At 37.1% G+C, this 23,952-nt stretch overlaps 2 protein-coding genes across 6 annotated transcripts in view; one reads left to right on the plus strand and one right to left on the minus strand.

Moving 5' to 3' along the window:
• LOC110049638 (cysteine-rich motor neuron 1 protein-like) overlaps window positions 1-6,187 on the plus strand; it is a 70,333-nt gene extending 64,146 nt beyond the window's left edge. For all 4 annotated transcript variants that reach the window (XM_020755442.2, XM_020755443.2, XM_020755444.2 and 1 more), the window contains 3 exons: window positions 2,349-2,418; window positions 3,012-3,067; window positions 4,729-6,187. In XM_020755442.2, coding sequence (XP_020611101.2) covers window positions 2,349-2,418; window positions 3,012-3,067; window positions 4,729-4,754 — 152 coding nt within the window. In that variant the 3' untranslated portion in view covers window positions 4,755-6,187. The remainder of the gene's footprint in view (window positions 1-2,348; window positions 2,419-3,011; window positions 3,068-4,728) is intronic.
• Window positions 6,177-23,751, minus strand: LOC110049641 (histone acetyltransferase KAT7-like). Of its 2 annotated transcripts, none has more exons than XM_089293966.1 (14): window positions 23,554-23,751; window positions 21,063-21,219; window positions 20,502-20,627; window positions 18,980-19,092; window positions 17,630-18,040; window positions 16,495-16,608; window positions 15,213-15,491; window positions 14,612-14,788; window positions 13,730-13,819; window positions 12,662-12,802; window positions 12,114-12,207; window positions 10,999-11,145; window positions 7,564-7,670; window positions 6,177-7,057 (listed from the first exon to the last, which is right to left on the minus strand). In XM_089293966.1, exons 1-14 carry the CDS (start codon window positions 23,698-23,700, stop codon window positions 6,944-6,946), a joined length of 2,217 nt encoding a protein of 738 aa, XP_089150092.1. In that variant the 5' UTR covers window positions 23,701-23,751; the 3' UTR covers window positions 6,177-6,943. The 2 variants fall into 2 exon arrangements, with proteins under 2 accessions (XP_089150092.1, XP_089150093.1); XM_089293967.1 differs by having other exon boundaries at window positions 21,078-21,219; window positions 23,554-23,748.
• Window positions 23,752-23,952: the final 201 nt, after the last annotated feature.

Below are 23,952 nucleotides of genomic sequence, written 5' to 3' on the forward strand. Positions count from 1 at the left end.
TCTACTTCCACTGTTCTCTCCACTACCCTTTTAACTTCTGTACGACATCTTAATGGCTCCGTGCTGGATCTCTATCCACTAAGAACATGTCCAATAGTATTCCCGGGGGGGTACTCCCAAAACATTGGGTTGGGGTGTGTGGCCAGCTTCCCAAAACCCTTACCCAATTTATGACCAAAATCTGCGATTTTCCCTACCCTATTTATATGACCTGACCAAAAATTTGATACCCTATTTATGACCTGACCCTTAAATCAAAACCCTGTTTCAGACCTGCCTTATGATTAGTTCCCTAGTTCAGACCAACGTTAAGTTGCTGTAAACATAATTTGAGAAGGGCTTTTGTTGGTGGTGTTATTGATAATGATGAAAAAGTAATTTCTTCTAAAAAGCATACCCAATTGAAGACTACAGTGCAAAAACCATACTCAATTCTGTTAATTTGTCTTCTTGGTGATTCATTGCAATGCTCGCTTGAACAATCCATTTAATCCTTGGAATCCTTCTCAAGCATTTAAACTGGGATGCATTGAGTTTGGTTTTTTTGCTCGTATTAATCTGCCATGTTTTAGCAATCCAAGTCAAAAATCACTTTTTCCATTTATTGATCACAGGTTTTTGCAATTTTTCATACGTTCACAGAAAAGCAAACAAGTGAAGAAAGGAAAATGATAAACTAGAGTCTATGTTGGCTGTTCTAAATACCTTTTTCTAGGGAAAATTTAAAGTGGTACTATGACGAAAATCGCATCTTTCCTAATGCATCCATTTTAAAACATAAACAAGTAGCCTGTGTGAGAAGAAAAATGCTGATTACTATATTCAAATATCTCTTTTCGTTCCAGAGATATTCAAGTTTTTAATATATGCAAATTAGCCCAGTGATGATGTCATACACGCAACCAAATTTTGATCAAATATGATGAAAAAAGATATCTCAGCCAATTTGTATCAGAAATGTTTGATTCTTTGCAGTAAGATTCTACTAAATGTGCTCCACAATATGAGCTTAACAGTTTGGTTACCATGGCAACATACTGGGTTCCAGACCTCCCCAATATTAAAGGCATTTCTGGCCACCTTTGGCATTCCATTTTGATATTTGCTAATGGTGCCTCATATGCTTGATCCAGCAAGCATATAAATATGTTAGCTCAAGTTTGTGGCCTCGTTTAATGTTTTGCAAGCTGAAAATCACTAACATATTGAAATCAAGTGGGTGGGGACTGGAAAAGAGTGAGTTGCCATGGGAACAGAATTTTATATAACCGTAGGTGTGTTTCCTGTAGAACTATTAGCCTACCAAGTTTCAATGGTCTGCGCTGCAAATTACCCAAGATAGCTCTATTTATATACTTGATATAAAATTGGGTTGAGTGTATGACATCATCAGTCATCTCATTTGCATATTTTACACATTTTTCAAACTTAAATATCTCCGGAACTGATGCAGATATTTGCAAACGGTAAACGGCGTTTTTATTCTTTCATGGAATTCTATGTGATACACCTAAAAAATCGAGGGGAAAAATTTGATCATAGTACTACTTTAAGTTGTTCAATCATAATATTCCAATTGTTCAGGTTGTGCAGCAGTGCAGTGCAGTTAGTTGTTCGCTGTTAGTGTTCTGACAGTAGTGGTCAGTTATGTAAAAAGATTTGCTCCTTTCCCATCACATAGAATGAATCTCGCTCTCTCAAACTCTCGAGGGAAAAGAAAAATTCAGTTAGTATCGTCAATATTGTAGGCTTATCACACTGAGAAAAAATGAAGGAAATACTCAAGTGCTTAAAGTAATAATTTTTGCTCTCCTGTAACGATTAGTACAGTACCCCTGAGTTTTGAGGATTTCTTCCCCTGGAAGAATTGTATGTTTGGCCAGAAAAGAGAAGAGAATAGTCCCTTTGCAAGAACCAGTCACATGATACAAAATCAACAGTGCCGAGCTTTAAGTTATTCATTGGCCATGTACTGGTGTGGGGCTGCTTTATTCTGGATTTCCAACTACATAACTTGTGGCCCTGCGTGACTGATGTTTGGAGGGCGCAGAGAGTGCTTTTATTAGAGCTGTACTTAACGTTCCTCAAACCACAACATATTTTATTGTCCTATATGGCTCAAGCTATTTTTGCCTATAGAAAGGTTCGCTGTGAGATATTTTCCAAATGAGGCTTTCAATTCATGGTTTCGTCTATGTTTGAAGTAATATGTCAAACACAAAAGACCGTGTTTGACCACCTTTCCAAACACCAAGAAGATAAATAGAAATACGAAGCTCTGCAGATTATTTTTAGTGAAAACATTTACAAATATTCCAGGGAACTAAATAAAAGCACTAATTTCTCAGGTTGTATGTATGATGGACAAAAGTTTCTACATGGTGACTTCAAACTTCTGTTGGATCAGTGCACATTGTGGTGAGTGTTGCACTGTAGTTGATTTATGCTTTTCTCTCCAGTCTGATATTTGCTGATTTCCCCATACAGCAACTTGAAGTCAATCGTATATATTTCCATATCATGAAATGAAAATCATGTCAGGGGTATTTTTTTTTTCGCCATTTTGTTTTAAAAAACAAAATGGTGAAATGACAAAATGGTACTTAACAATGTGAGAGAGCTAACCACCTTCAAGTCAGTGATATTTATGCTATTTAGGCAAAACATAGTACCATTTCATCATTTCATGCTTTAAACACGTCCACGCCCAGGACCTCAGACCTGAAAGACTCAGACAGTCTGGGTTCTGTGAATACTTAGAACCCCTTTGTTTCATCTAGTAGTGTTCATCTATCTTACCGTGTGACAGATATTTTGTGTAGCTAAAGTGGCGACTCTGTTGCAAGTAAATTCTGTTGTGAGAAAACAATGTTAGCAAAAAGGGACACTAATTTTTGAACAATTTGGTTATGAATTTAGAAGGTTCAAAAATCAAAGTTTTACTTAAAATGTTAACGCTAGTATGAGCATTGGGTTGTAAAATGACACCCACATAATTTTGTGTTTTGCAGTAATTGTGATAATGGCGATTGGCACTGTACAAGGAACAGCTGTTTGGGCTCAGAGGGTAAGTCATGAAATCACATTCCATGTTGTTAATTGGTTTACCTTGAGTAAAATGTTGTAAAGAACGCTCCATGAAAAGGCTGCATGGCCTAGTGTTATAAATCAGTGTTCCCAGAGTCAGTTCTCTTTATTCCATTAGACCACTAGCTTATGTTAAACTCAGGAACTCCTTAGTTCGGTTAAGAATCACAATTCAAAACGTCATATGTTTAGTCCAATATTTGTTTTACAGTGGTGTAGACTGGCTGTGTTTAATGTGCCAATTATAAATTACAAGTTTCAATCAACACATTAAGAATATATGTAATGTTAATGATGACTGCTAATAGACCTGGCAAACTGTGTTCTAAGTTTATCGAGTGACTTCGAAACAAAATTAACAGTGTGTGCCTATAGGAAAGAAAACGTAGCATACCAGAAAATAAAATAAAAAACAATTATCAGCTTACACAAAATTGTATTTATTAAAAAGGGCATGGACAAGTTTGCACCTGAACAAAGTGCTCATGAGTTTCACGAGTAGATCTTGTATCGTTAAGGAGTGAATAAAACATGTTCCCCAAGTGAATTAGGCACCATCATTACTCACTGTTTGGGATAACGTTTTCATGCTTGGGAAGGAATGAAAACCAGTTGTACATGAAGTGCAACTGGCACAAGTCAACCCAAGTTACACCATTCTCAGTACAACCTGGGGGAGAGGCAATATTCAGTATTTGTTTTATAAAACAAAAAAAAATGGTAAGGGTAGTGGAACTTTGGTCATACTCTTGTTAGTAGTTGTCTTCTTTGTATAAAAGATGCTAAATCTAAGCAAATTTGCACGTCATCCGATTGTTTTTAAGTTTTTCAAAAGAGCAAAATGCTGACTTGTCATTTCCTTTTCAAACATGAGGAGCAAACGAAAGTTCAGTTGAGAGACACGCAAAGGCCTGGGGCGGGAAGACCCCTGGGAAGGGACCAAAAATCTGCAGAGGGGTATGGGTGCCAGACCAATGCAATGACAGATTAAACTTACGTACAAAAATTGGAATTCGTTTGCAGGCTATATAATACATGTTTTGGACTAAAGAGTACATGTAATTTAACAATTTGATTCACACTTCGTGTGCATTACTGATTCATAATGCATGTGGGAAGTTTGGAAATCACGAAAGAAGCGTAAGCGTCCTGAGACAAGTTTTTTGATTGCTTTCCAGGCTCCCCATGTGCAACATGGCTCGATGTTGCACAGCTAAAATTGCTTTATAACAATGGCAATAGAAATTGCTCACGTCATAAGCGTACATCTTTGGACTTTGTAAAATAGCCAACAAATCCAAGCTATCAAACTCGGCATATAGGTAAGCGTGCGTCATAATCCAGTGATGCACTCAAGACGTGAACATCCCCAGAGAATTGTTTTCGCTTGCGAGTGGTCATCATCGTACAGTTACTTCCATTGGCAGTGCCCTAAACAGTGATGGCCTGGATTTGTCTGCTATACTTTAACACCAAATTGTGTATCTAGTCATGAATACTATATTGAAGTAGTTAGATGCACTTTTGGAACAGTTTTAGCAGTGAACACACATGCATGATCAGTTCTGCATGGCTTTGACTAGAACTCATGAATCGCTGGTCTACAATTTTTAGGTATCAATGATTTTTTCCTTGTTTCAGTACATGAAGATAGACGGCCGAGTTAAACTTGTGGGTCTGAGAAAGAACAAGACAGTCAAAACAGGAAAGTCAAGACAGGGCTGTTAAGTGCCAAGGAATATCCAATATTTCATCCTAAAATAAAACTGATGATCATTTTACATTGAAGTTGATTTTGTATATTATGTTAACCACTGTTAAGTGGAAAGCAAACTCTGTATATTAAATGCACAGTGAAGCATCAGTGTATATAGGCACTTAGATAACATTTGTCAGGCTGTCAAGTTGCAACTTCTGCCTTATCTAGATTTTGATGAATTTCAAATTTCTCAAGAATCAAAGACAGTATCAGTGACAGGAAAGGAAGACGTTATTTTATTCGAAACCATAGAGCAAATCATGGACAAGTGATAGTACTTACTCGAGAGAGAATGAAGGGTAAGAGAATAGACCAATTTCGATATATTAAAATTCAGCCTAAAACAATAGACCTCAGTGCGAGGCTCTGGGGAATAACTACAGAGTTTGTGGGGTTTATTCCCCAGAGCCTCGTGCTGAGGTCTATTGTGTTAGGCTGAATTTTAATATATCGAAATTGGTCTATTAATCCACATGTAGCTAGGCCTTATTCCCACGGTAATCCCTCTTAAGTTAGTTTAGAAATGGTACCCAGTTCCTGTTACAACGCATGCTGCATTGATGTTTTTGGGGAGTAAGAAAAACGCACGTAAAGCAGCTTGGGCTGTCCAAATCAGAAAAATCAGCGTAACGGGATTGACAATTTTTAGACCCTCTTGGGATTTCTTGAACTAGGAGTGACTTAAAAATACCTTTAGAGGGATTACCTTGGAAATAGGACCTATATGGGGGATTTACTCTCTTAGCCTTCATCCTCTCTTGACTTGAGTTACCGGTACAGTGTATCCACTCTTTTCCTTATTCAGCCATCACTGTTGAGGTTCTTTTCCCAGCGTGGGAAATAGGACCGGATGTAACTAGTCATTTAGTGGCGTTTGCCTTATTTGACCTTTCAGATATACTTGATAGGTTACTGATCATTTTAAGTCAAATGATTTTGCTGTTACAGTGGTTGGTGAAAAGCAAGGCAAAGTAGGAGCAAAACTGTCCTTAGTGCCATTAACAGTCAAATTAAATGCCTTTAATTGTGGTATAAATAAAATGTGTCATTTTTCAACTGACCCAGTTTCATGAGTCAGATGGGTGCAATCTGACCAAAAACCATGAACTGATGAGTACACAAGGATAAGTCTTGTTCCTAAACACCAGACGTTTCAACTTTGGAATTGAGTATGTGTAATTTTTGTAATTGTTTCTATGCTAACATAATGTAATACGGTAATGGGTAAGATAGTATTGGATAAGATTAAGTACTGGTCATGAGTTCGCTACATTTTCAAATGTGTATCGTTTAAAATTTAAAAAAGCCAGCAAATAAATAAAACAACCAGTGAACAGACAACGAGGTTCATTTTTACTTAATGAATTCTGTGTTTTAAGTGCAGGGCTTCAAGTTGGCAGTCCTCAACCGCTTACTTTGAGTATTTCCTCTACATCAAGCTTAAGATTATTTTGCGAGTGTGGCAAACATCTAAGGGTCCAGGAGGTTGTATTTCTTTAAAGCTTGAGCGCGACTCTGCCTTAGGACTGTTCTAAAAGCCCCTCTCACAGTTAGACTAGTTCTTTACAAATTGACAGTCTTTCTCAGACACAAAGTTTTATGAAATCATGCTTATCAAATCTGGTGACTTCACTTTCTTCTTTTTCACCGTTCTGTCAGTGGAAGGTTAAGATCCTAAAGCATCACAAGATAAAACATATTAACCATGAACGGATCAAGAAGTTAATTTAAAGAATTTACACCATTCTCAGCACATTGATAACTTCAAGACTCGACAAAATGCCAACAAGTGATCTACGTTTTGCCCCCCTCTTCGACCCCCCTCCCCCCCCCCCCCCAAAAAAAAAAAGGAAAGGAGAACATGGGGCCTGTTGTATGGATCAACGTCAGCACTGAGTTGGTCTGTGAGGGGGAGGTGAAGACAAAGATTTATTGGTAAAAGATGAAGCGTCCCAAGACTTCCCATGAGGATTGCTGCCTTTGTAAGGGAGCAACAATCGTTATCTCCATCAGAGGGACTAAGACGATCTTGTAAACTTTGTGTTTTAGTACACGTCGTTCTGCTCTACTTGTCAGTCAACCCTAAGGGTGGCCATACTATGTTTTTTCATCTTGAATAGTTCTTGGGACCCACGATAGACACGTGGGATCAATCTCCTGATAGCTGGCAGGCCTAGATAAAGCCTTCTTCTCGTAGTCATCAAATAGATCCTGAATTAAGGAAATAATACATGTTACTTTATGTGCAAAAATCTACTTACAGCTAAAGGATTGGCCAACACTGCTAAAACAAGTTGTAAATTGACGGATGAAATGGTAGAATGTACAGTTCTGCGTGGATCGGAATGAAAACCATCACCATACAACATAATTTATAATGCTACATCTTGGCATAGCCAAGCCTTAAAATCTACATTGTCAGCAGACCCATTGGAAGTATTGTATCCAAATAATACATCTGCAAAATGCGCTGCCAAGTTGCAACTATAATTTGTCATGATATTCTAGCATTCCCACTAGGTTCAGTTGCGCCCCTGCCTCGAATTCTGTGCCACTTACTTAAAAGCAGCTGATATTTGAGCCTATTTTCTGACTGCAATTTCAATTTTAAAAGCCCCACCCATTGACTAAGAAACTAGGTTATCTGCCATTAGCATGTACAAGATAATAAATTTTCTTTACATTATAGACATTTCTTTGCACTTAGTGACACTCACCGTGGCTCTTAAAATGACGTGTTTTCCTTTCCAGTACTTCAGAATACCCAAATACTGTAGAGTGCTGATAATGTCACTTGGATGAAGTGCTGTTTCCTGGCTGATGTCTGGGAAAATAGCAAGAAGTGTTATCAAATGAATCGCTACTTAATTTCAAACTTACCTTCATTTTTTAGTTTTAAATGTACATACCGTTATTCAGATCTTGTGACATGGTTTTCATCGTTATAATGGTGAGGTCTTGGAGCAAGTGTTTTAAGCATAACAACTACAAACTTTATTTTGTTATCTTTTTAGTAGGGCATAAACAATAACTCACGGGCATTACCAAATAATCTTACCTAAAATACCCAATCAGAGCGTATGTTATATCGGACAAAATAAAAAACTAACGAACAGAGCCATAGCAAGACAAAGACTGAAACATGTTGATAAGTTCGTTGCTGACAAAACATGACATTACACAGGCCAGCATTCTTTTTAATACAAAATGAAAAGTGCCGCAGGGTTTTAAATTTTCCTTCTTTGAATTTCTACAATCTCGCAATCTTTTTTCTCGTCACATGTGTTTGCCGGCCGGAAGTTCTGTATAAAACGGAATCAAAGTGGTTATGAGCCACTCCACTTGGAAAATGGATCATCTGTAAACAGTGGAAATTGTGACGCCACCAAACTTAAGTCGCAGCCCACTGGCAATGTTAAGAAATAGTGCAAAACGCAACTGTAAGAGAATACAGAAGGAAACGTCACACCGCGAATCCTTGTCCGAGACCGTTACCACAAAGAAAGTACCGCTTGTTGTCCAATCACCAAAGCTAAGTTTACTGAACGCGTGACCAAGTGATAAAATCCCTGTATTTCGAGTTCTCATCTCCTTTCCTATTTTCATTACATTTTTTTGTTCTTTATGTTCCCCGCCAATATACACAAGTCAATGCAAGTGATTTCCTTCCCTTACATTTACGCTCTGACGGTTTCTTCGTCTTTGGCTTAGCCCATCCATTGCCCTGTATGGTGAAGTTTGACCGCTCCATCGATATAAAGTTGTGTATGATTTCTATATCTTTGATACCAATCTGAACTTCAGTTAGGCATTTACGATCGTATATGAAGTGAGGGCAAGTACAAAAACAATAAGATTGACATAAAATCTCGTGTTGTGGCTGCGCCGCACTAGTATTATATCTAAAAGTAGAAGAGAGTTAAGAGGAACTGAGGAGTGTGTGTGTATGTAAATGTATCATGTACCGTGTCTGTTTGATTATGAATTCTGTTTGGTTCTAAAAAATTGTAAGTAACTTGAAATGAATAAAAATTAATAAAAGACAAAAAAATATATACGATCGTGGGTCCTGGGGTCAATATTTCAAGTATGGGCTTCAAAATTTGAGAGATCTTCGAAATAAACTATGGTGTTTAGCATGGAATCACTATCATCTCGCAAGGACAGCACCGCGTCTCGTCCGATCTACAAAGTGAAGCCCTGTTCGGCGGGGTTAAGTGTGTGACCAAATACGAATACCCCGTGTTGTAATGTTTTCTCTTTTCTTTTCTTTTTCTTTTTTTTTTCCTTTCCAAGGCAATATCAGCGCATTCAGAATTCCCAGCCCTGTGTAATGTCTCTCTCTTCTTTTCATCAACTATTCGTTCACATCATCTCGCCATCTCCAGATTTATTTACATTACCGAAAAGTTATAAGCGAAACGCACAGTTTGGTCTTTCCTCAATTCCCCTGTCCGATTCTCGTCTTAAAATATTAATCACGGCTATCTTGGCTTTGACTCGAGCGTTTTAGTACATACGTACGTATGTTATTAACATTTTCACGCTAATACAAGTGGCGCACTAAGATAATCATTTCCCTTCAACGCAGGAATAAGCAAGTTCGAATTTCGTAGATAACAAAGTTTCTTTGCAAGTTCGAATTTCTTTTTTCTTCTCTTTGTCACTGTTTTTTTAACGCATACATTTATGTCAAGAAATCATTTACGGAAAAGTAGCGTTTGTCTTTCCATTTCTTGTGTTGAAAAAAATTTTCTGGAGCTTTTAATCAACCGATCTTGATTATTTTCGAACTCACAATATGCTAGCCCCTAGTATCCCGTAGGTTTGTGAAAAAAAAACCGTGAAGACTTTTCCTTACCATCAAATCGCCAAGAAAAAACAATAATTCTTTTCCTTACAATCGAAAAATCGTTTCAACTTCTACCTCTCGACTATAGCCAACATGACACAGGTCATCACAATGAACAAGTTGAGATTTCATTGTTTTGATACGGACATTTGTTTGGTTGGATTTGAAAATGTTGGAATCTACTGTTTCAGTTCTACCATCTGATTGGTTTTCAATGTATGGGTGGCCCCGGTGTCAGTAAACGCACTGTAAAAAATGCTCTTATTTCCGTTTTTAGGCTTGATTTCCGAAGGTCTCTCGAATCTAGTCTACTAGAGCGGCCTCCTCTCCTGAACAGCTGCTGGTAATTCAACCCATTCCGTTTTAAGTGGTATCTTTTAGTAATCAAATAAAGCTTCTTTGGGGATTTAATTCAAATTTTCCAACGACCATCCCCGACCCTTTCATATGGGAGTCCCCCCCCCCCCCGGGGGGTGGTCGAAATGTTTAAAAAGAAGTGGCGGAGTGAAGGACCACCACTCCACACCAACAACTTGGAAAATTTCCAAGTTAAAAGCCGTGTCTTGGGTGCAGGGTGCAATTTTTCTCCATAGGGACCTCCCTACTAGCAAGGAAATACCTCTCACAAAACAAATTCAAGTTCCGTGCTCTAAGTTATGGACCAAGTTTTTCCCCTTCAATTTACGGCCTCAAACAAGAAGCGCAAGACAAAAAAAAATGAAACAGGGAAAAATGAGGATCCATAACCTACAGTTCGGACTGACAAGAAGTGGTTAGCCTAAGTCGGGTTTTTATTTTGTCTTTTAGGTGTCTGACAGGCACGTGAAACCATTTCAAGTCACGTGGAAGGGCTTCAAATGAATGACCGGCTTCAAATGAATGACGTACGTCAAAAGCAAAACGAGTCAATTTGAAATTCTTGCTAAGTCTTTAAGATGCATAAATTTTGAGAAAATGGAAAGTTTTACCGATGTCTCTCTGCCATGAACATAAACATTAAGAAAATCATGAGGCCACTCTCGCGACAAAAACAGTTCAGCAACGATTTTGCAGTACTAACTGGGATAGACGTTCTACCAATTTATTAACTAAAGGCAAATGAACACAAGATCTGTTGGAACGCAAATGAATCTCCGACACGTCTATTCATTTAAGAAGTTTCTTGGTGTTACAGAAAGAGCAATTTTAATTGTGTTAAAACACATGATTCAAAAAATACTACACAACACCCACCCCAAAACAGAATTTCTCGTATAGCTAACCAACATTGATTTCTGTAACACTAAGATATACCCCTTACCTTTAATGGAGATCCTGTCAAACCCAAAATTCTTGAGATATTTAAGCAAAATGCTCTTCCAATAACTGCGATAACTAATCAGTCCAAGATCTGATAGAGGCTTCTCGGGTGAACCAACTTTTCCTTCCACTTTTGATAGGAGATAACCTGAAAAACGGAAACACGACAAAGCAAGTGCAGTCTATGATGCTGAATGTTTTAGCAATGGCAACACAAAAAAATGACAGTAGAATACTGATGTATGGAGGAAATAAGAGTGCAGAGAAAATAACCTAGCTGGTTTCTTTGCATAAAGTTATATCAAAACTGAAGACCACTAACAGACTGATAATGAACTTAAAGAAAGTAATACTTGAGCTTGACACAAGAAAAGCATTGGACAAGTGGCAGTCATTAACAGTTGTTAAAAAATTCTAACAACGCGTAATTTGCATAATCTCCTCTAAAGATGAAAGTAATCTTATTACGCTCAACAGTCCGGTTAAGTGTGGGAATGGGTGTAGAGTCAAAGAAAAAACCCTGGTGGCTGGTATAGCGGTGGACATTTAAGTTATTGGAGGTTTAACTGTAGATATGTATAGAAAGCAGCAAAGCAAAAGAATTTACAAAGAAAACAAAAGCAGATAACAACAACAATACTACATGTACATGTACATGCCAAGAAGGTCCAAAACATGTACAGTCAACTAACTTGTTCTGGCCTAGGGCCCATTTCTTGAAAGCCCCGGAAAATTTTCAGGCCCACAAAGCCATTTTTAGATAATCTGTATGTAAAAACCGAGAGGTGTATATGCTTGAAACTCCTTGTATGAAGAGAACCTCTGTTCATATTAAGAATATGTGAATAAAACAGCTCTGTAATCATAAGGTTTGAGATTTTGCCATGGCTTTCCAAGTGCAAAAACTTTTTGGGACCTTTGAGAAACAGGCCCCTGGAGTGATTGGTCCATTGAGTGATAATAATGATAATGATTATAGAGCAGATGAGTAATCATGTAATAATGCTGGCACCGTAATTGGTTTTCTGTGTGTGTTTGACTGTACATGCACAACTGCATATGTCAATCTATAGCAAGGAATAGATATTACAAACAATGTAAATTTAAGTGACTTACTAAAATCAATCAGCATTTTTCCATATCCTTGTTTCATGTATACTGGCAGGGTAAGTATACATGATACATTGTAGTTCAAAAAGGACTTCTTTTCCTTGAAGTGAAGAAAACCAAAAACATCAAAACACCAAGTTAATAAATCAATAAGATATTAAGCTAAGCTGTGTCTGCATAGTTGTGCTGTGCACCAGACTGGTAAAGGATTCCATACATTCCTTCACTGCACTTTAGCAACATAACATATTGTATAGAATTATGAAATTCATAATGAAGCTAACAGAGATACAGACTTTTTTACACATTTGTGTTAAAATTAACAAATGACATCAGTTTTTCATGCGCCTGTTTTGTTATTGATCATGAATTTTGTCATCACTTTGTTAAAGTGGATCTGCAGACTATGGCTACGAAAGAATTTCTGCAGTTATTGTAAAACACCTTTTTGAAAAAGAATTCAATGGTATTCTACAAATCCACCCCGCCCCTTCACTCAGCATCCTTTACTGTTGCACAGTTTTCTGCAAAAAATATATAAATATGTGTCTTACCTTTGAAAAGTAACCAATCATGTGACAGCCTGTTGAGTCTGCTACCGTCATGACATAAAACAGGAAAGGTTCCACATCATAGTAAAGAGTCTTGTGATTAAGAAATAACTTGGCCAATAAACACAAGTTTTGGCAGTAAACCTAACCAGCAGAAACAAAATAAAAGGCCTGAGTCCCAAGGCATCATTGTAGCTAAATGCAATCAATGTTAATATCCATTAATTTGCCTTTACACCTGTGAAGAACAATGAAGATAAAAATAATGGCAAGACAAGATCAGTTATCGAGAGCTACTTGAAAGGATTAAGCGGGATTTAAGGACGTTCACACTAATTGTTTCTGTGCATCTTTATCTTCACTCACCACGTCATGCATCGAGTGCATGCTATAAGTAATAAAATGAGCAATGATAGTTTTCTGAAAATGTCGGCAACATTTGGATTAACACAAGGGATTCACTTATACAAAACATTACTAGGATAGTTTGTCTCCGTTGATTCATCTTTGTTATTTTAAGCTAAAAACCCTGGAGACCATGCTGATTTATGCATACCAATTTTTCAAAATCAGACTAGTTTTCCACACGCTTTATCTCTGAAATGAAGTCCATGACCCCCAATTTTTTTTTTTTTTTTATCATTTCTGAAACAAGTAATTCATTATCTGTCAACAGTAGAAGTTTGAAGACAATCTATTGAGTACAACATTTTCGCACAAACGTCCTTAAGATGTAAGAAGGAGAAGATCACAATTCCTTAGACACCTCCCAACAACAACCTGAAAATCATAGTATTACAGCCCTGAAAGGGCCTCCGAGGGAAAGAGAAAGAGGTCAGCCAAAAACAACAAGGCAGCGTACAGTAGAAAAGGGAGAGAGAGCTTGCAGTCCTGGAGTGGGGTGCATGCTGCAGCACAAGACAAGAGTCAATGGAAAGTGAATGTGGAGGCCTTATGTGCCAATCTGGCACAAGGAGTTAGACGAAGGTAACTTGCCTTTACATTGTGTGATACATTTTTTACAGAAACATTTAGCACTCACATAGTTCGAGTCATAATTTGGTGACTGACCTTGTGGTTTTTTCCATCCACTTCAAATATAGAAAGGCCATTCTTTCGGTATATTTCATCTCCTGGTGGATATCTACTGTGGCATTTAGCCTACGAAAACAAATGACAAGCTTGACATGTCAAACATTTGCTTATCCTAGTAAATCTATACAAAGGAGTGCAAGATTAAATCCTCCTGCAACCATCTCCCATCCCCTGGCACCTCCCTAAACAAAGATGGCTCTTGTGCTCTGCAAAAGGAAAATTTTACAAGAAGTCTTGTCTCAAGGATAGGAGGGGGGATAGCTGAAATACATGTGGCTACTGACTTCAAATATAGAAATCCACACATCATGTAAGAGTTTATGTTACTGGCAATGTAAAGTGTAAAACTGACATGAAATTCTGACAATAATGTAAGTATGACTTAACATGTAATTCTTGAAAAATTTATTCCAAAAAATACTAGTGTACAAAGTTAACTAGTAAGGTTTTATTGCTTAATGTTCATACTTAGTTGAGGACCAGAAATTAATTAAGGACCAAAGTTTAGGTTGTCCTACAAGAATGACAAAATTATCATACAGCACTGACCAGGGGGGTGGGGTTGGTTATTATGTACAAGTGCTTGCAACATCCTGTGCATAGACTATGACATTCGCTACCCCCTAGCTGTGAGGCTTAATGAACTCTTGCATTGCTGTACAAGGACAAGATGCAAGAAAACATTCTTATATCTACTGCAGACAATGGCTGAACAGGGAAAATGTGTCGGAAAATTAACAGTTGTATTTCAGTGGAAATTCATTACCAAATAATTTCCATAATAGATATTTCACATCTGTCCTAGCTATTTACATCAACAAAGGGGCATTTACCACTGACAAATTTAAATACACTTACCACATGTCTCCTAAGAACTGTTTGACTCTTCATATATTTGAGACAGAATTCACAGATGTATATTTTTCGCAGTCGTTGGAATTCCTCAGGATAAGGAGAGGAGTACCAAGTATCTATCTCAAAAGAACCAAACACAATAGAACGGCTTCCAGATCTACCATTTAATGGCAGCAGTTCCTACAGCAAAAGATATTTACATGTAAAACATACTATGTATATAACACATGATGAACTGATCAACTGTACAAATGTAGATTTGACTTGGCATACTATGTATAAGGCATCAGTTAAATCTAAGAATACTTATCCCTTCTTCTCCCTGGCATTTACTTTTTTGAAAACTTTTTGGTCAATTCCCTCAGAATGTGTTGTCAGTTTACACAGCCATTAAAGGTTTCACAAAGCAATAAATTACCAACTCAAAAGCACTACCTACAGCATTCTAAAGATTTGAACATTGAGATTTGATCTTGGTAGAGTGCTGCCAACAGAAACATCCACACATGGGTCACATTTTGACATGATCTGGATCTCTTCTTGTTCTTTCCCACATTTATTCATTATTTCTTCGAAAAGAAATTTCAGAAATCATGTTCTTTACCTCTTCATTAGCATCTATAGATCTTTTCCAAGCCTCTTTGAACAATTTGAAATCAGTTTCTGTCGCTATGTCTTTGAGAGCTTCTTCATCCAGATGTTCAACAGCTGAAGCACCATTTGTATCCGATTCACAGGGATGACCTGGCACGTTGTGAAGATTTTCACTAGATAACTTGCTCATCTTTCTGTCATTGCCTTTCTGCAGACTGTGTTCCTCTGGAGTAATTTCCTTGCTTGTTACAGCTGCACGGATCTTTTCTGGCATAAAGGACAGCTGAACCTGCAACCACAAAAAAGCTATATTTATTACAGCTAAATAGTCAGAAGGAATCAGTCTTGATGTCGAATGGCATGTTTAAAACACAAAATGAGGAAATGACCAAATGTCACAACAGTTAGCTTAAATAGCACTCCAGTTAGCCTAAATAGTGCTCAGGTTAGCCTAAAATATCACTGATTTGAAGGTGGTTAGCTCTCAATGATTGTATGAGTTGACTGTATCACACATTATTTAGTGCCATTTCGTCATTTCACCATTTTATGTTTTAGACATGCCCACTTCCAAGAGCGCTCAATAGGAACTTTTGGGAAATGTGATGGAGTCGTTTAGGTATATCAACTGTACTTAAATATTTTTGGAGGGATTACATTAATTACAAGCAGCTTTCACATCATCAAATGGTCAGTTGCTTGTTGAAGCATTTAACAAGAAATGTAAGGAACGTAATTTGACATTTTGATGTACATATCCAACATCATTATCAAGAATAAATATCAATTGAAAATATACAAGATCTCAAACCATCATTGAACGTGCAGTGGAACTCGATTCATGTGAAGTTAGCCATTAGCATAATTATCACGCACACAGAAATGCCACCTAATAATATTCATAACTCAACTCTTTTAACAACTTTGACATTGAACACTTTTTATTCTTGCTAATGATGTTGGATACATTGAAACATTGAATTACGTTACTCCTTATATTTCTTTTCACATTATCATTAAACATTTTTAGGGTTGAGGGTTGTTGTATGTCGTAACTTTTGTACAATGGGTAGTTTTGTGACGTTCCAATATAGCTTTATTTGTACAGAAGAGGATAAACATCGCCTCCAATATTAGCATTATTGTTACTGAGGCTCACATTTTAAGCTGTTTTTATTCACATGCTCCTCTATTTTAGCACATCCTTCAGTTGATGTATAGCCTAAACTAAGAAATGTGTTTATCTGCACTCATATCTTAAGTTCACACTTGAAGGATACTTATCAACTGACTTTGCTTCTTAATGTCTTCTTGGGCTGCTCCATCTTGTTGGGTGATCTGCTTGATTTCACACTTGTTTGCTCAGAAGAAACTGTCAGGTCCTTCTCTCTTTCTTTTGCCTTCTCCTGTTGGCCGCACAATAATAGTTTAAGCATTCTCATAAATCATGAGCTTATTACCCTTGTACAAAAATGTTGCACAATGTACATAAAAAATATGACAGCACAGCTCGGGGTACACCATGTAGAATTGCACAAATTTGACAATTTCACAGTTGCCGGCCATGTATTGAGTTGACAGAGAAATTTGACTTAAATTTGCCAAAATTATCAAATTAATGAACATTCACTCAGTTTGACAAAATTTTCTCAAATCTGCAAATTTAATTGCTACGTACATTTCTGGACAGACAGTTGGTGGACAATGGGGCTGAGGCACATAGTGCTTACCTTGCTTATTCCCAGATATCAAAAAAACAAACAAAACAGACTTAAACAATTGCTCTATTATAAATTGTTACAAAAAACCTTTTGAACATAACTTACATTCAGTTCTGAGTGAACCAATTTAGTCTCACCACTGGAGACTTCATTCGCAGCTAAAACATTTGTCTTCCTTTAACTTTTTCTGATCATTTTAGTCTACACATACACATATATTTTTTTAAACTGCCCTGGTTAGTTTCAAACTTTTTTTTCGTATTTTCCACATCAACATCCTCAGTTACTTTCCTTATTTCATACACAAAAATGTGGTCAAAACAAAAACAACTTTGATGCTAAGCTGCCACATTTGACAGATGACAAAAATAATAACCCAAGGCTACGCTATTGTGCCCAACAGGTGACAAAATATCCACAATTATCTTTAGCTGACAGAACAGGAAATAAATATTTCACATAAAATATACATCTGTATTGTATGGTAAATGGCTATTGATAACAATCAGGGGTACATTTTAATCATAATAACTGCACTAAGTATTGCTGCACGTTCTTTCTACATGTCTCTCTAAGCAGATACATGTTTTTATTTTGGTGGAAAGAAATGAATGGTCTCAACTTCTTTCAAAATAAACATTTCACAGCCAGGGAGAAGGAATATAATTTACATCAATATAGTAGGTAATTTTAATTGCATCCTAACCTTGCACTCTTGTGGTGTCATATTGTGATACTTTGGACAGCCAGATATAGTATGATGCATTTCAAATCTGCCTGTCATGTGCCCTCTCCCATCACATCCAGGCGTGGGACATTTCTTCCTTCTTTTAACAATTTGTCTTTCTTTAGGATCAGTGTTGGGTGTGTAAACAGTGCCAGGTGAACTTTCTGATTCATAGTCAGTTTGAGATATTTCCGATGGTGTTTGGACTCTCCTTGGTCTCCCTCGCTTTTTCTTAACTGCACAAGTTTCAATAGTGTTAGCTAATTGCATGGTGTTAGGGTTTACTGATGCACAGTCAGGACACATACTGATGCGTTGCACTGACACTTGTTGAGAAACACATGGGGAGTGGAATCCTCTGTCACAGCTGTCACACATTTCAAGTTCCACCTACACACACATGATCAAGGCAATAATTACTACAAGCTCAGGTAAAACTACCTTATGTCAAAGCTGACTAAGTGAAGCTAAAATTTGGTGACATCAGATACATGACCTATATAATACAAGACATGTAGAATAGAGAAATAACTTCAACATGTAGCACAACACAGCACCAAGCCAAGTAATAAAATATGCCAACTTTCTGATTTGTGATGGCTCCTACACTTTTTTGCTACCCTTCAATAGCTACTTCATTTTTTATTACAATGTTACTTGAGATTTCTATTTTCAATTTGTCATTTCTATCTTTGTTCAAAGTACATTAATATCTCAGCTTTTATTAATATTTAATAATTGAACTGAATTTGGTTGAAAATTGCCCAAACCTTTACAGGAGTTTCATGTAGAGGGGTGTATAGTGTTTTATCAGGCTGTATTGTGGTGTATGGTTGGATACTACACTTTGTGCTGTTACATGAAGTTGCTATAGACCCTCACCAGTTGTTATATAGTGTTCTCCTTCCATTTAGGACCACACACCTGGTAAATTGACTGACTGTGAGACCATTGTTCCTCAGCCTAGTGTGACAAATCGTCACAGAAGTTTTCTAATAAAGGAGGTCAGTTCAAAAATATTTGCCTGCCTTTGAAAACCAATAATATTGCCTTCTTGTCCAGAACCTTAGTGAAACCCTTGCCTTTGCTGAGTGGTAACATGTAGTTTGTGTAAGCATATTTAGTACCAAGTTAACTTAATCAATTATACTTTAATTAAACCAATTTCTCATAGTTTGACCACAGGTTTATGCAGGATCTATTCATCAAGTCTTTACCAAGCATCAATTTCTCAAACTACATGTAACAGAATTTTAACTGACAGTTGATTGATTCAGCTGATAGCTTGTTTGATGCAAAAGACAAGAAAGACATAGAATTAGAGCTTACCTCACTTTCAGCTACCTTGCATATATAACACAATTTACACTCTTTACATTGCCACAAAGAACTTTCCAACCTGGGACAGGTAGTGCTGGATAGGTTCAAACATGATCTGTGTCCTAGTTTAAACCAAATTAACAATTGAAAATTGAACAGACACAAGATAAAAAAACTTTTCCACATTTGTTATTTACACTGTACTAGATAGCGTGACAACTGCACTGCGATCGGCAGTCATCACAATGAAATTTAACTCTAAAAAGGTCACTCAATGAAATTTTGTTTCTTCATAATTGCAAATTCAATATTGCGTGTGTAAATAGTCACCAGCTGCAATTTCTTGCCGTAATTGGATAATTTCAACTTACTTACAAAACATGGTAACTTTGATGAGCAGGTTTGCCACAGAGCAGGCACACATGCTTTGGTTATAATGGCATCATGAAAAGTTTGTTGTCTCTCAGATTTTACTCTTTTTTTGCTTTTGTGAACTGCTTGGTAATGTACTATATGGTTCTAGAGGAAGACTTTGCTGCTGCTTGTTTGTACATTGCCACTGCTGTCGTCAGAGTTCACTGACAATATACCAGGTGCAAGTCTCCTCAAAATGGTCTTCTCTGAATTTCCTCCATACCTGCAGCTCTTTGTCTCTCCCCCTTTAATCAATGGAGTCGCTCTGGAACAAGCAACGGCATCTCGGCCATTTCTCAATTAGAAGTTCCTTATGTATGTCCACAGCAGTTTCTAGTTTGTTTTATATCCTCATTCATCTTTTGCATCACAAAAACCTCCTGATGGGGTCCTTCCAGGTACATGGTTGTCACTTTTTTAACAAGAAATCACTGCAAAAATTGCATCAGGTTTTGAGCATGTTGAAAGCTCCTGCCATTTCACAGTGATTTATAAATCACATTACAATTGTACTGAAATCGCAGCTGGTTTACACGCAGAATTTTGAATTTGCAATTTCAAGGTAACAGAAATTGCACTGAGTTGGGCAACAAACATCACCTGCATTGCGTTAAAAACAGGCCTCAAAAATCTTGTGCAATCATGTACATTTAATATGAGCAAGAAATACATGTCACAAAAAACCACATTGCAACTTTAAAATATTCATTTCTGATTATTCTTGGCTGCTGGTTTGACAAAAATGTATTTCAATATTCAAGGTCTACACTGTAGCTCTCTTTTGTATCATGGACTTTTTAAGAACCTTGTATGAACCTGAGATCAATTTCCAGCTGTTTTGTATGTCGGCATTTTCTTCCAATGCACTAAAAATACAGCAAGAAATTGAGCTTAGAGTGAAACTTGAAAGCCTTTACTGGAAACGATACTTGAAAACAAAATATTACAAAGTAATTCTTGTACAAGTCATGTACATGTACATTTAATTCTGCTGGAATGTTTTACATACAGCCTAAGAGATATTCTTCAGATATCTAGGAGTGTCAGGGAGCACTGAATAGAACATTTGAAGAATTTCTAGCTGCTGGATACACATTTTTACTTTGACGATTCTTACCAATTGTTTTACAATTTGAACATTGTAAGAACTCCTGATCATCCTCAAAGCCATGACAAATGACACAATCTTGTTGGTTGTCTTCTGAACCACTTCTTGTATTGAGTCGAGTGGTTCTTCTTTTTGCTGGCAATGCAGAAACAAATGTCAGTGTTTTTCAGGCTATTGAAAACAACTATCTGGTTAGTATGTCAACTTTTGTTTACAGTTTGACCACTGGGAAGCTGAAAAACTGATATTCTTTGCATTCCATGCAGGGCCACTCTACAGGCCCTCAGGTTCAAGTGCTGGCTGGGGTCATTGTGTTGTGCTCTTGAACAAATAACATTATTCTCACAGTGCCCTCTCAGCCCAAAAGCAAACCTAACAAAATGCAGCAACTCCAAGCACTGTGATGGACAATGGCATCCCACCAAGGATTCATACACTTTTTACACCAAAAATTTAGGAACACAATTTTCTGAAACAATGTTCAATTAAAGAATCTCTGATTAAAATAATAATGCCAATGGATTCTAAAGTAATACAGTTTAACAAGAACAAGAACACATCTCCACTTACTTTTTATACACTGACCTTTAGGCACTTTCTTGTTTCTCCAAGAATAACTTGATGATCTTTTACTGGGTAAAGGGTTTCCTGTTACATCACTGTTGCTGTCAGAGATTTCCACTACATCAACTTCAAAATCTGAATCATCTGATAAATCCTGGGTCACCTGTAATCATTATACCAAGGAAAACAGGAAATAAAATAACAGTAAGCCACATGCAGATGTACATATCACATGTTTGAGTTAAAATTTGATTTTGGTAGAAAACTTTCCAAAGTCAATTTGATTTTTACTTATCTTTGTGTTGTATTTGCTATCACACTGATTAGAACAAAAGAAAATTAACATCAACTGGATGCAAAACCAATTTTCTCATTGATTTTTCCTACCAATTCCATCTTACCATGCAAACAAAAAAAAACACATGCGAATAACTAAAAAAAACTGCAAGATCTAGATGGATGAATACTAAAACCAGTAAAGAACTATGACTTCAGTGTGTTCATCATACATGTCTGATGCCACTGTGAGGGTGACTTAAGGGTGATATAATTACCATAAATTCTCGAATTAGCAGCCAGGGCACTTATTTCAAATTTAGGAGAGGACGAGGGGTGCTTATTTGAGGGGGGCGCTTAACCGAGGGGGACGCTTAATCAAGGGGGGGGGGGGGGCGCTTATTTAATTTTTCTCAAATTGTGGCATGACATGATCATTTTTTTTATATACATCATCTGCACATAAACAACAACGTAAGCTGTTTATCGACATAAAAAGCTGATCCTAAACTTTAAATCGCAGCGCCATTAGCACTTGTAATTTTTTTCAAACTTAACGTGTTCACAAACTGAAACAAGGAAAAAATCTAAAACTACATGACAAAAACTAAACATCCTTTGTTGTCTCATTACTCGTCCACAAAATGGGGAGACGGGAGGGGGGGCTTATTCGAGGGGGGCGCTTATTTTAAATTTTGGCCCATAGGAGGGGCGCTTATTTGAAGGGGATGCTTATTCAAGGGTGGGAGGCACTTATTCGAGGATTTATGGTAAGTTAATATTCTGACAGGTCTCCCACATTGTGCCTGTACTTCCTTAATTTGAATAAGTTGACCCTCTGAATGGTAATATCAATCAGACCTGATGGGTCAGGAATGCCCTTAAATTCATCCACATATTTTTTGTTTTAATTGATCCTCATCTTGTTACTCCTTGCCCAGTACTGAGCAGGATAGCATCATACTAGCTTCTCCAGTGCTCATGGCAACATCTAGAGTACAGTCATCAGTCATATTTGCACATATTGCTTTGAGATCATCCAGAATGGAATTCTCACGAGCACTTATTAATCCCTTCTAAACGCTTTGTTTTTCGATATACCTCATATTGATAGTTCAATTCATACTGTTTGGTGAAATGCTTATTGGTGAATTTCTTTTAAGATTATTGGTACAGGACTGGTAAGGCTATGACTGCAAAGCTGTTGGCAAAAATAATACTCAAATCATGCTTTAATATGAATAATTACCTTGAACAAAGCATGTCTTTGAAATTTTGCATGCATTTTCCGGCTTGTAAATGCATTTCTTGGCCTGACCTTGAATGATGATGAGCAGTTCCAGAAAATATCCATCCTCTTCCCCACAGAAGGGATTAGAATTTAATTTAAAGAAATGTATGAAGCTTTATTAAAATTTTTAGAGGGATGGGGCGTCTTAGAAAAACTTCCTTCCATGGAGGAGGTATGGCTATTATCTGGAACTACACAATTGATATTCAACAAATTTTCTTTAACATTCTTTTATTCTGTCATTTTTCATTGAGAATTTTATGCTTTAAAAGTGAACAGCAGTTGCTATTTGACACTTGCACAGAGTGATTTGCATATTTTGTTTATGGAGATTTCCTTGTTTTGTTTGTTCAATTCATTAAATGAATTGAACAAACCAAATTTTGGTGAGGTGAAATGCTTGTTAGTGAATATTTTAAAGGTTATAATTGTGTTGAGTCTTAAAATGATACCGTATGTATTTTATGGGAAGCTCTTTACTTTTAGGCTTGGCTAAATCTACATTAGCTCGTGTATTCTCTTACTGTTGCTGTTTTGTTCTCCTCGTACATTTTGGTGGACGAACGTAGCCTTGGGCTAGATTGTAGAATATCAGGCCTCTCATTTGTATCTCACTGAATTTGAATGGTTCCTTTTGTTTCTATATGCTTCGTTCTTAGAAGCGTTGAGAGATGGCTCGGTATTACTATTAGCAAAGTAGTTGTAGTTAGGCAGGTCCACATCAGGACCTAGGTCTTACCAATTCTGTAAACCTGCATTATCAAATAAAGTTGTATTTAAGCTTATGTAGGTATGTAAAATCATTCATAATAAGCTTAAGTTAAGGTTATATTGAGTCTTACGTGTAGTTGTAAAAGATGTTCTCAGTTAAGATGCTATTCCCATTTCTTTGGCGCGTCTCTAGCCACTGAACTGAAAACACCTCCTTACCTTGCGTTTAGGCATGACGATTCGTGATTTAAACTTGGAAAGAAGAGCTACCGTCAAATATCTCTGAAAATATAAAACATGGTTGCCTCGAAGGTCGACGCCATCTTGGAATCGGCATACGCGCGGGAGGACCCGCGAGCGACTCATACCCAGGGTCTAATCTGCTTACCGCGTAACCTGCGATCTTCGGGAAAAGGAGAAGAAAAAGAACTTTTTCCCAATTCCCCTTCCCCCGTTCAACGAAAAAAAAACGCCTGATCGCAGGTAGCTTAGTGAAATAAATAAATATGGGTGATATTTTTTACTTGCAAAACAATTCGGAGGACAAAAAAAGAGCAGAAAATGAAACCGTCCGAAATTTTTTTGGCCTGAAGTGTAGGTTGACATGACTGACCTTTC

The sequence above is a fragment of the Orbicella faveolata genome, unplaced genomic scaffold, assembly GCF_042242905.1.
Source record: "Orbicella faveolata isolate gen_17 unplaced genomic scaffold, um_ofav_v1 contig_25, whole genome shotgun sequence".
Classification (NCBI taxonomy): Eukaryota; Metazoa; Cnidaria; class Anthozoa; order Scleractinia; family Merulinidae; genus Orbicella; species Orbicella faveolata.

Bases quoted from the DNA above. Each gene is read 5' to 3' on its own strand.
- LOC110049641 (XM_089293966.1), bottom strand. From the start codon at position 23,700: ATGAGTCGCTCGCGGGTCCTCCCGCGCGTATGCCGATTCCAAGATGGC. The intron at 13,820-14,611 runs GTAAGTGTATTT...TTGTTTTCGTAG, and splicing joins CAGTTCTTAGGAGACATGTG to GCTAAATGCCACAGTAGATA. The intron at 12,803-13,729 runs GTCAGTCACCAA...TCTGCTGGTTAG, and splicing joins TGGATGGAAAAAACCACAAG to GTTTACTGCCAAAACTTGTG.